Below are 13991 nucleotides of genomic sequence, written 5' to 3'. Positions count from 1 at the left end.
AAATAGTCAGAAATGAGGAGAAGTACTGTCATCGATGTGCATGAGTTTGCGTCAGTCATGGTGGCACGCTTACGGAAACTGTAATATATTGTGTTGAATCGATCTAGGAAGTCATTGGAATACACCTATTTCTATTTCTAAGATGCCTAGCTGTTAGAACAATCAAAAAAAAACATTATCAGACAATAAAGGTATAGTTTTTTGATGACGTAACAATTGAATGACGTTATCCCGTCACTGTGCCATTCTAGTGTGCCCCCTAGTAATCGAACCATTTTGCATTACGTCACAATGTAAGCGACGTCACGATGCATGTCAGTTGTCATCGCCTTGTACTGCCTCCTACAGTAAACTACACCGTTGCATCCAGTTTCTTGGTTTGCTGTTGCTTCACGCAGCTAACATCACTGGTTGAAACATTACGTTTATGTTTTACGACGGTTAAAATGTGTCATTTCGACTCACAAGTTTTCAGCGAACGGTAACGTTCGTAATGTTTACATTCCCACAATGCAATTGTGGAATGTCGCTTGACTACTCAACTTCCTCTAGATGTACTGATCTAAACTTACGCTGGTAGTAGAAATGCAACGCTCATATTGCCCCATATGGTTTACGCAATGACAGATGTAATTAAAATAATTCAGAGAAGATATTTAATCCGAACGTAAACCGTCATCAAACTGTTATCATTTGTTTTTTTCTGGTAACATTCGTCTTAACGTAGGGGGCAGACACATCAATAGAACAGCGAGCCAGTTAGCCCTGTGCGAGGATTCTTAATTTAGGTCACCGACACCGTCGTTTGTTTTCTGCCTTAAATTAATCGTAATTATCTTTAGAAAGTATCAAATTTGGCATCTTAGAAAAGAAATACACTTCACCCTACCACCATGTATAGTGTAATAAAACACACTTTCGCCCTGAACTATTATAACGTTAAAGCACTCGGACACAAGCGTCCAATACCAACTGTCTAGATAAAATGAGACGAAACATATTGGGTGTGAAAACGAACGCTGTGCATGAAAGACTGCGTTGTCTGAAATGTAAACAAAGACAAATTCCGATTTTACACTGCGTAGCATTTTCTGAAAGTTTTCAACATTCATCCGTCTATTCATTGCTTGCAATGGCTCAATACCTTTGGATCAGCATGGAAATAATATCATAGCAAGCAATAGGAAATTATAAATAGATACAATGCAAATGATTTGATAATTCATAAGAAATTGTCAAAGTTTCCATGCAGCGTGACGCAATGACTGACGCAAAATCACGCAGAATGACAACGGTAATTATCTGCATTTCTGGCTTTTTCTCTTACTTATAGTGAAAACGATAAAAACATATAACAATACACAGATAGTCAGAATCATTCTGATTACTTACATCTCATATTTATGTACAAACGATCCCTGAATCAATGGAAGGGTCCTCGCAAAATCCTGTGTACCCTTGTCAGCAAAGCCGCCATTTTGTAAGAAATCGGTCAGCGGTAGTGATGTCATACGTCAACATTGTTCTACATATTAGGCAATTTCTTTGAGGTGAAGGTCGGTTGAACAAGAGTAAACACAATCGCCCAATCCTTCCGATTACACTGTCAGTATTATGGTGTATATTTTGCGTATAGTTCAGATACTTTTTCATGAAACTGACTTCAGTATCTACATTTAGCCTTGTTCAATATCACATCATACGTGCATATAGGGTTTACAGTGTTTTATTCTTTGAAAGTTTTTGATTGTTTGAATCATATTTACATAAGAAATTGACATATTTAGTGCAATACACCATATTCTAAACCTTTACACAAGTGTTAGAAGATCAAACGTAGCCATAACTGCAACTTCTTTAGTTCCAATGATGTACAATATTCAATTTATTTCGACTAATATTGCAATTTCATATGAACAGGTTAATGAACGGTGATTTAATTCAACCTTATATGTAAACTGATAATATTAATGAAAATGATATATATATATATGGTATGACATGTATATGCACACATATTTAAAGGAATTGTCTTGTTCATTGCATAATTTTGTGTCGTTTTATAGACAAAAGAATGATGCATATTGATTGGCCAGGTGCGCGTTTGTTGGAAACGTTTTATGATTCTCTATCATTGTTTTCCATAATATAATCAATTCATAATTGATTAAATAATATTGTGATGACAGGATATCAAACTCTAACTACATTTATAGAAAAATTGTTGAAAAATATATATACCATCTCATGTGTTAATTCGGACAAATCTTACATCCATATTCTAATATATAGTTCCATATATAAAAAGGTATCTTTTTGCATCTTTCATTGCATACGTATGAAGAGAAATAGCTACATAATCATAAACAAACAAAATTCTTATCCCAAACAAAATACTTGGGTGTTGTGAAATATTATTTTTATTTACGTTAAATTGATGCCAAACAGGTGCGCGTGTTGTTCACAATAAGATACACTGTCAAGCCGTCTGATTGATGATATATTCAGGACACTATTTAAATGGAAATATCAGTCATTTTATGTTTTGTCTAAAGAGTGTTAAATTCTGACGTAGAAGCCGAGACCTTTTATACAATTAATGGAAATTAGATGAGATATATACTAATCAGCATACCAATGTCATCTTTTTCCGACGTCGCAAAATGCATAAAACAAGCAATGACGTCGACTAAAATGTATTATTTCAGCAATTTCATTACATTTGAAGATATGGCTAGTATTCTGGTAATAACAATGCAAAATTAGTCAAAATACATCTACACAAACAGGAGAATATGGGAATCTAAGAACTAACTTATATATCGGATAGGGCCATCCAAATCGCTATTACGTGCTTTCACATGTAAGACGTCATTTTTCTTGTAAATTGTGAAACTACCAAACTGCATCCGCTCACATTGGGGAACTTTGAATTGGAATAGTTTGGTTTACCATAAACATAAAATAACAAAAATATAGCGTCCGTATCCAAAACAAATTCTCTCCAATTGACCTGAGTTACACTGACCTAGTGTTACGCATAACGGAGTTATGCCCCCTTATCATAATACGTGTATGACCTCCATTTTTGACACTTATTGCGAGTCATTTTAATGTTGAGTGTATAACGTTGTGCACAAGCACATAAACCTAATTCATATACACTTATGTCGTTCAGATATCAGGCTGTATTTTCTTTGCTCACACTTTCCGTAAAGATGCCACATTAAAAAATTTGTAGCACAGTGCTTTTATCGGTGCGCGATAAAAAGCGGATAAATTTACTGTTTTTAAACGCATAACAAACTTTGGACAACATTTAGCAGTGTCTATTTCTCAAACCGCCAAGGTAGTTGCACTTATATTTATACCAACCAATAGGAAATTTAATATTCTACATTTCTGTGTAATTTTATAGCCGTACGTAGATCCAGGACCACTGCGAGCGCAATTCTCGCACAAGGTTCACTTTTCAAACCGTATGAAAATGTGCGCCTGAAAAAAAAATCGGCATCAAGGGGGTTAACCTGCCATATTGAATATGTTCCAGAATATGCCAAAACTTACCACTTTAGCTTCTACAGCAATCTATTGCTTTCACTTGCCTCCACAGTGATATTGCAATTACTAGGTTATTTACCCTTGTACCATCAACCTTCATGATATAGGTTTAACTGTACTGTGGTAAGTTCATTGGGACATAATTTCATAATCAACCATGATATTTATTTAGTAGAAATTAATCACCAGAGCACAATCAGTGTAGGGAACTCTTCCTACAGCATTGGGGGCATCCGTGTCCCTGGACACATTTTTTTTTTCTTGTTTTGTGTTGTATTGTCATTTATATGTTAGTTAATAAATAGTATATTTTTCACTGTTCAGTTCATTCATAACGAATTCCAGTATACTGAACACATACTCAGGCTTGTGATTCATTCACTGTAACATACAGCTATTAACATGAATTGAAAGAAATATCTAAATTAATGAAGACCTCACAAAAACTATCATTGTTGCTATCAAATCGATTTTATTGACTCTGAACTGAATTCTGAGGGTCACTCGTAATGCTTGCGTCAAGTTTGACTCGTACGATAATATTTTGAGAGTCTTTAACAAAAGTGTTGCGTCAAATACGCAGGAATCCCACGTCATGTAAAACCCTGCATACAAAGAATACATGCATATTGTGATAAAATATAAATGTACAAGCCACCAAAGGTCTACAAGAGAAACTTGCAATCAAATTACATAAAACTTTGCAATATACGATATGTATTCACACCTGCTTTCCTGCAACATATATTTTTATGACACAATTAAACAATCAGGACTTGTTTGTACGACTAGACAGTTTCCTGTCATCCCCGAAACCTGCCAGGGAAATCAGGTGTGATTAGCACTAATTAGTCTCGGCACAGCGAGTGGGCAATCAGCGAGGGGTTCCAGGTATTGAGTAGTGAGGTGGCTCTCAGGCTTAATGAGTTAAATATGTTGTAAAATATTTGTAAGAATACTAAATTTATCAGTTCAATTTCAGCAACTTCTCTATGAAAATATATAATTATGAAAAGTTTGAAATACCATTTTTCAAGAAGATACAGCAGAAAATACTGCCTAGAGCAACCATTTTTTGAAAATTTTCTTACTGGGGCATGCCCCAACCAGTGTGCGAAATAGCCACTGGCCTGCTAGCCCATGGCTCGTAAAAATCCAGTCGGGTCAGTAAATCTCCACAGTCACTGACTGGCTGGTGAATTTTCATGAGGTCATTTTGTAAATACATCACTCTCTCTGACTTGTTAAGTAATAATACACTTTTAAATCATGCAAGATTTTGGCCTGATAAAAATGTTCATCATAGTACCAGCCTAGTGATGAGACCCATGCATGCCGACAATATCTTATTCTTCTAAAAGATTTAAATCTTATACTTAGTTTCATTCAAATCTCAGGCTAGTTTATTATTATGTAACTTTCAGGTATATAGTATGACCAGAAATTATTGAGAATTTTAGGAATATGTTTAATTGGATTTCTAGAATAAACAACCTTGACCAGCTATCAAGTGCTTGGTTTCATTCAAGAGAGACAACTCTGTTAATCCTTTTTCATTAGTTTGTGAAGAGTTTTCCCCCTTTGTTTACTTGCTAGCATACGACATTTTCAGTGATCCTCAGTATGGATGATTTAGAGAAGAGGAAGTTGATTTTAGAGTATTAAAACAAGGGCATCAGATCAGCTAAAGTGATTTCAAGTAGAACAGGCATCCATCCCATTGTCCACTGTTTATCGTGTTTTGAAAAATATTGAAAATGGATATGGCATTGAGCACCAGGGAGGCGGAGGTAGGCCCAGAAAATTGACTGTTGGTTACAGGGGGCGGCTTGGTATTCTTGTTTCTAAAAACAAACAAAGGAGTTTAGAAAACTTAAGGCTGGATATGACTGATAGAGGAACTGTGCCTGTCTGTAAGGAGACAATTAGAACTGAGCTGCATGCAATGGGTTGGCAGAAAAGTCGAGGAATTCCATCACCAATCATGAAACCTGAACAAAAGGAGCGAAGGTTGAACTGGTGCTTACAGCATAGAAATTTTAACTGGGACAATGTGATTTTCTCAGATGAAAGTTCTGTGTGGCTAGTTCCTAATACACTGAAATTCTGGAACAAACAAACTGAAAAACCTTTGTATCAGCGCCCAAAGTACAGTCCGAAATTTAAAGTGTGGGGTGGCATATCTGTGTTAGGGGCAACGCCCCTCTGTGTATTTGAAGGGAATATGAACAGTGAGCAGTACACAGATATTCTCGAGGGACATTTACTTCCATTTGCTCACTTGTTCTATGGAAATGTTTTTTCGATTCTCCAGCAGGACAACGACCCAAAACATCGTTCAAAGCATTCACAGGCCTGGTTTCGGACCCAAAATATGACATTATTAGATTGGCCAAGCTATAGCCCTGACCTAAATCCAATAGAAAATGTTTGGGGACTTATGAAGGAAAGTGTCAATAAGAAAAATCTGACAAATATTGCTGAAATGAAAGAAGAGGTGGTCCGATATTGGGACAGCATGGACCATGACTTTCTAACTTCTTTGATCAGTAGTATGCCTCGCCGCATTGAAGCCTGCATTGCTGCCTATGGTGACTTGACAAAATACAAACTGTTCACCTGTCTTTGAATCTGGAGTTATGTTCTGCTAATATTCACATTTAATACATGAGTAATGAGTGAAAAAATTAAAAAATTTACAATCTTTAAATTCTCAATAATTTCTGGTTGTACTGTAGCTAGCAAAATTTGGAAATGCACCTCCCTTCCACCCCCTTCCCCCTAACCATTATCGCTTATTTTGTGTTCATTCATGTTTTGTTGTTTCTCTGCTATCGAGCTTCAAGTTGGCAGCCAAGTTTCTTTTGGATGTTAGTTTAGATGGAAGCAAAATACAATTGCCATATATATGACATATTTGCTGTACCTACCTCTCAGGAAGCGGGTACTGGTGAGTTCTATCCGTTGGCAGTGGTCCAGGGCATTCACCTTCCCCATGTACATATCCTGCACGTGCACCTTCTGATACAGTTGGTGACCTGCCTCGTCAAGGCGTTCTGACACAGCAACCATATAGTTTTACCATCTATTTGTAGATCCAGTTCACATGTAATGTGCGATTTCTCATAATAGACATAGATGATAATTACTCGATGCAGAGACTACCTACCATGCATGTTTTACTGTAACCCAAATATGGTTCAATGTGGATTTATACAACGATAGTTCAAAATGTTTGATCATGGTTAGAACATTCAAGGCCATAGTAAACCTTACACAAATATTTTGGCTCAAATATTTATGATATTTCCGACAGACGCATCAGTAACAAAAATACATAATATTTTAAATACTATACGATTTGTTAAGAGTATTAATATGTCTGCTTCGGCTCTTTTCACAGACTGGACCTCAATGATTATTTATGATCCCTGCCTGATGCTAATAAACCTTCATGGCATCAGAAACCCGTGAAGGTCCGGTTAGAATTGATCTTCAGTAACCCATACTTGTCATAAAAGGCGACTGACGGGGTCAGGTGGTCAGGCTCACTGACTGGGTTGACACATGTCATCGTATCCCAATTGCGTAGATCGATGTTCATGCTGTTGATCCCTGGATTGTCTGGTCCTGACTCGATTATTTACAGACCGCCACCATATAGCTGGAATATTGCTGAGTGCAGTGTAAAACTTAACTCACTCACTCTCTCATGGCATCAGAAAGAGGGAACATGGATGCATAAGAGACAGCTCAGTTGGAAAAGGAAGGGTCTATTGCCTGTATGCCATGAAACAATCAGTTGTCTTCACTAAATGAGATCATGGGATAGTAATGTGTTTTCGTGTCCACTGTCCAGTTTCAATACTTTGGCTTCTTTTTGATGAATGGACTACTCACGGGTACTATGCCTCAATATCATGCATCAACACAGGTTGAAGTTGTATCATGTGAAAAATATCATATTTGCTTATATTCCTTCAGTTTGGATAAAAAAAAGTAAAATATCTCAAACACATGGCACAGTTTTTCAGTCTTTACGGTGTAACATTAAAACTAGTATTTCCAATATCTTTCAGTGTGAATTGTGAAGAACACAAACTTGACTACCATGCACATAACAGGGATTATATAGAATACTGACATGGCACTAAAAAGCATTTCATCTATCATCAATACCACCACAATCACTGCAACACATTCCACAGACAGTGGTCAGTATGTTGGACCCCTAATCAGCCACTGCACTGCACTTCACATGACCTGCTACTGGAAGTCTGGTGGGTCCTCTCACCACTTCCATATTTGTTTTACTTTACCGAGGAACATAGGAACATCTTTCCTCAGCATAAACCAATTATTTGGTATTCAACATAATAGCAGCTGTGATATACTCTTCTAAATGAGTAGCGTATAATGAACAAAAATTGTAATGGCATTTCATCAGAACATAGAGCAACTTTAACAAAATGACTGCAAGAGACCAAACCCAAACGCCCAAACAAAACTGTTGCATTTGGTGGACCACCCAGTTCATCCGTTCATGATGGTAAGGGGGTCCTTCAACTAAAACTCATTCATTTTGCAATTTCCCCATACAGCATGGTAAAGAACACAATTAGGAGATGCGATTGACTCAGACCATGCAATGACAAGTGAATGAATAATGACAGAACTGAGTGACTTTCCAAGATAACACTACCAAGTTAACTTTCATTCATCTCTCGATAAACGTGAGCTTGTTGCATGTTGCTATCCATCAAGCAGAGACATATATTCAGAAATTCCTCAATGTCTTGAACTAACTTGGGGTAGGGGGTTATGGCTCGATGACATACTGATTCTGACAATTCCTCTTCTGATGAAACTACGTCCATGCGATCTGACTACCGCCTACATTTCTTAGTCATTGAAGTTCGAGACAAAGAGCCTATCAAACTGAATCCATTTGCAATTTCTAAAGTTATTGTTGGTATCTGCGGTGAGATTACAAATGTCTTATAGGTCTGATTTGGTTTTAAGTGTGTGCCGAGACAGCAACCTGTCCGTCCGCTCAGAATAAAAGAGCTGTCATTATGAATGTAGCTGTCTTGGTGCACAAGTCACTGGGCTTGTTTAAGGGCATTTTCCGCTACAGAGTATGCTGCCTGTCAGCGATTAATGAAGATGAAATAACTAAGGTACTGGAAAAAAATTGTGTCACAGGTGCCAAACGTTTTGATGTCAAGAAGAATGGTGTGGTTCAACACAAACACCTCTCCCTTAACCTTTGCCCCTTCAAAGGTTCCACAATCAATTTAAGCTAGTTATTGTAGCATTGTAGGGGAGGTATATGTCTCCAGTCCTCTTCAGTGCTACACTCGCCAAAAGTTTGGACATGGATTCAAGTGAGTACTGACTGCAGGAAGGATATGATTGACTGAGTTAAGTTTTAAGCCACTCTTAGCAATATTCCAGCAATATCATGGCAGGGGACACCACAAATGGGCTTACATATTGTACCCATGAGGGAATTTGAACCCAGGTCTTCAGCATGATGAGCGTGATTTAACCACTAGGTTACCCCACCACACCAGGAAGGAAATGAAACGTGCAAACTGAGATGGGAAGTGAATGACCTCTTCTAAATTGATTCCTTTGTGGAAACATAAATCCCAAGTCTTTGAGATAAATCATGAGTAAAATATCTCCTTTCAAGAAGCTAAGAAGAGAGTTGCAATTATGACTGCAGCCATTTCCCCACTCCTGCGTCCACTTGCACAGATTTGCACATGCTGCATTATTGTAAATCCTTATGATCGCGATCTTAGGCTTCTGCTGGTGTATGTAAAAGTGTATGATTTTCCTCGACACTTTGCGGTAGTGAACTACATATCTATTGAGTCAATATCATAATGTACTTAATTCCCACCCGATTCAGTTTTGGAAGAAGTGTGAAACAACATACCTTTTTGATAATCAAGGAAAGCATAGCAACTATCGGTGTCTGCAAGTGATAAACAATGGCCTTGACCTTTTCAATAACTCAAGGGCAGCTAATCTTAGTTTATACACAAGGTGAGAGTGGTTGCCCTTGGCATATTATGCCGTTGCCATACAGTCTGCCATGCCCAATGTATTTAATGTTGTGACATCAAAGAGCTCCACATATATTTCTTTTCAGTCACATTAGTGTCAGTGATTTTGCCTTAGTTTATCATTAAAACAATCTACAATCAGATAACGTGTAAAAACAAGTTTCTTTCTCATTCTTAAATCTAAAAATTGAGTCGAAAAAGAGAGGGTTTTTGATCTATGCATTTAAAAATAATACAAGTACTGATCAAACAGGAAAATACACTTGCTTAGGCATTTGAAATTTACGTAGAAAGGAATTTCACAATAAGAAAAGTAATTATCGGTTAAATAATTAACATACTGTGAATAAGTAATTAACAACACATACTACACACACAAAATACTACTTACTATTCTTATTTCCCTGTCATGCATTTTCCACAACACTCCCATAGCCATATCACATTTTCTTATTGTAACAAAATCAATACTTATGGGGAATTTTACTCCCCCCCAAAAATCCCCCAAACAGATGCGTATGAACAAAGTCTCATTGACAACCATTGACAAATCACACATTTAGGTGCTATATCATAAGGAAATATAGTTTCTTTTTATGCTTTAATTTACATAATTATTAAAGGGGAAGTGTACACAAATAAATCACATTTATTCTTATGTGAGTTAAAGTGAATCTTTTTAATTTGTTAATATCAATGTTTTAAAATATACACTCATTTTTCTTACAATGAAAGTATAACCCTCAATATAAGTGCTGAAATGTTATGCCATTATGAGGCCTTTGTTTGCTGAGCTAAACATGCCAGAGTTACCGTCCTTTGATTATGACATAATTGGTGCCACTTGATTTTAGACTGGTCTCCTGTCTAGTCCCAAATCAAAAGATATTAATACTGAAAATAATCACGTTAAAAAGTTTGTGAAAATATGAAAGAAGAACAAGAACAGAAAATGTAAGCAGCAGGACAGATTGATCGTGTGTATTTTCATTCATAACCTCACCTCAATGAAAATACCAAATATGTACAACAATGTTGACGTCCATATGACATCACTATCAGAAAGCGACTTTTTTAAAATGGCGTGTTCACTAAGACGAGTACACCGGATGTTTTAAAGGAAACTTTCGTTGTTTCAAGCAATGTATATGCATAAAAGTGACAAGTAAGTTGTCCAAAACATTCTGACAGTCTACTGGTTGTTATTTTCATAAAGACATATGCACTGTGAATAATGGATCTGACACATCTTTGTATCCTGTTTATGCGACATCATCACATAAACACATAGCCAAAAACTCAAACTTTCGTTGTTTCAAGCAATGTATATGCTAAAAGTGACATGTAAGTAGTCTGAAACATTCTGACAGTCTACTGGTTGTTATTTTCTTTTTGTTTTCATTGTGACCAAGGGAAATAGTCAGAAATTAAGTGAAGTGAAGTACCATCGTTGGTGTGTGAGTTTGCGTCAGTCATGGCGTCACGCTTTCAGAAACTAATATGTTGTGATGAATCTAAGAAATCATGACATTACACCTATTGTATATAACTATCGCTTGCTACGATACCTTTCCCATGCATGTTCTAAAACAAATGAGCAAGTGTATGCAACAAGTAGGTGAACGGATACACAGTGTAAAAATTTGTGATTGGCTTTGTTTACATTTCTAACAAGTGGTCCTTTCCCAGCATGGCATCTTATATATTTCGGCAGATTTCACTGAAACACTTAGAATTGGTGACAAAGTCCATTGTCAGTTTATTTTAAATTGTATGAGGAATTCAGGGATTCATGTAAGGAAGATGGTGTTGAATTATACAATTGATCCACATTCAATCTTCAGTGTGTCGACATGTCTTGTTCATTTTCTGGACATACCTTTGGATCGTATCTTTGGATCATATTCTAAGGTAATTTGGATATTTTATCTATTTATTGTTCATGTATATCATTTGTAGATATAACTTGTAGTTGTATCAGTGTGTGTTAGTCTTAAATTAGTACTCTGAAGTTGGTGATAAATACTCTACATTCATTATAATGTAATATTAGTAACATGATTATTAAAAGGCAAGGTTAACCACGTGAGCATGTGATGAATGGATGAACACAAGTATAGCTTTGTAATCATAAATGGGTGAATGAAAATAAGCACGAATGAATGAATGAATGAATGAGGTCTTATTTTGCATTGTTTTATATCTTGCTCAGCTACAGCCAAATTTGTGTTTGATTACTGTATCAGTGCTGAGAATGCTTTTGTATATGTTCATCATTAGCATGTCTGTATATATTATTGTTATTTTCTCTACAGGCAAACATTTAATACAGATACAGCAGCGTCCCCAGGTGTGAAATAAACCTCGGCCCACACACCTGGTAGGTTTATATATTGTATATATGTTATGTATATCAAATGAAATACATTTTGTACACAGTAATTGTTTACTGAAGCAACTATTTTGTAATGTTATAACATATGTACGAATTATATGTGTATATCTGTGTTTGGATATGTGTATATTGCTGCATTTATTATATTGTACACCTGATTGTTTCAGGGTTGTCGTTTTCACCTATACCATATCTCCAATAAATCATCGGCCATTGAAGAACAACAAAAGTAGCGTCTGTTGTCTGTGCGTGACTGACGCAGTCCTGCTACATTGATTTTATAGGCGAAACATAACCGACATACATGTGACGTGATTTTATAAACAGTCTGCAATATGGCTGAAAATTCACTTTGACGTTAATTGTGTTTGCGTATTTTTCAAAACATTCTCAGCGATTCTCGGTTCAGAACAAGCATTGGTGATTCGATCAAACAACAACAACAAAACTACCGCTGATCACATTCATACAGGTTTTTTTCTTTTGAATTCAATTCTCCCAGTAAAACTTGACATTTGAATTAAGACATACTATAAATTACGCAAAACACAGTGAATGGTGATAGAGTAATGTGTTAAAACTGGCGAGATTTACGATGCATGTAATTTTCAGTATATTTGCTCTACAATGGGCTGATGATATCATAGAAAAACGAATTTCAAACAGAATTCAAAACTGCAAATTGCATTTATCTTTGTGGTGTATTTGGATATGGTACTCTATCAAAGTGAAGGTGGAAGAGGAGGGACATATATCGTACGATTTATGTAGGAATTAAATAGCAAACGTAGAATGCCGGCATATTCACTGATGGCAAGCTAGATGTAGTGCATATACGTTTTAGTTTTTGTGAAAAAAGATACTGTTGGAAAAACGACCGACTCAGGTTGAATGTTATACACTGGTTACGTAGTATCACTTTTTGCATAATGTATACGTTTTTTCAAACTGAAACGTCATCACAGTGTAGAACTGACCAGCTGACGTCCAGGCAACAGCTGGATTAAAACAGTAGCCTGTGCATCGAGACACAAGAACCACACCTATACCTGCACCACGTGAAATGGGTCTTATAAGTTCTAACAACGTATTTCGTTTGTCAGTCGGGCACCAATGACATGATTTCCAAGGGACATAAGCCATGGTGTGTTTATTACACACATAGAACTCTTTGTTAATTTGGAAAATTTGAATCGATATAACGCAAAAAAATAAATTAGTTACTTCTGATACATGTACTGTTTGGGCTATAAACCTACTTGACACACACCTTTTATGATCAAAAAGTGCAAGACAAAAAGGTAATTTTTTGTGTAAACTTGCCTTTTAAGTCACTAAATCTAGACCCAAATTTATGCATGTATTTTTTCGTATTTCAATATTTTCATAAAACATGGGTAGGAATTTTTGTGGTTGCAATATTACATTCATAAATCATGACAGTTTGAATGAAGAAAAAATTAGGCTATCTTCCATGTAATTGTTTCCTTCAAGGATTTGTGAAAATTCTGCAAGGTGCGATTGAGGGAGGTGTGTGTTGTGTGCAGTGACCAGTTCCACTTTTTATTTGTAGACAACTGTTGACGGGTGTCAAGTTTAAGAAATTTGTACCTCCACTGTTGAAGAGTTCGATCATAGCTAAGATTACAATCTTAAATCCATGCCATCTTACAATAGCGCTAAGATCGGCTTTGTGCAACTGGATTAGGGCAATTGCATGGTGATTGTAATATTGATTGTAGGGGCCTAAGACTGATTGTACTGGTACTTAAGATTGCTCTGTGCAAGTGGGCCCTGGAGAATTGAATTCTTCAATTACTTTTCAATTACATCAAATTACATCTCACGTTTTATTTTGGTGGTCATCAAGCAACCCTTGCAATTATATTCTGTACAATAAGGAGGACAAAGGGGTGTTTTTCAATAAGATGCTTGTTGTCGGTATATACTCTAGGAGG

General features: G+C 36.3%; 1 protein-coding gene across 3 annotated transcripts in view; it reads right to left on the bottom strand.

The window, feature by feature from the left end:
- Positions 1-13991, bottom strand: part of LOC124260762 — a 279431-nt gene that overhangs the window by 168555 nt on the left and 96885 nt on the right. For 2 of the 3 annotated variants that reach the window (XM_046695079.1, XM_046695077.1), the window contains exon 3: positions 6492-6617. The exons of the other annotated variant lie outside the window; for it this stretch is intronic. In XM_046695079.1, coding sequence (XP_046551035.1) covers positions 6492-6617 — 126 coding nt within the window. The remainder of the gene's footprint in view (positions 1-6491; positions 6618-13991) is intronic. 3 annotated transcript variants of the gene reach the window in all.

This window comes from Haliotis rubra, unplaced genomic scaffold (assembly GCF_003918875.1).
Source record: "Haliotis rubra isolate DU_JTF1 unplaced genomic scaffold, ASM391887v1 Scf774, whole genome shotgun sequence".
NCBI classification, from domain to species: Eukaryota; Metazoa; Mollusca; class Gastropoda; order Lepetellida; family Haliotidae; genus Haliotis; species Haliotis rubra.
Note: the sequence above shows the minus strand (reverse complement) of the source record. Positions and strands in the feature narration are given on the sequence as shown.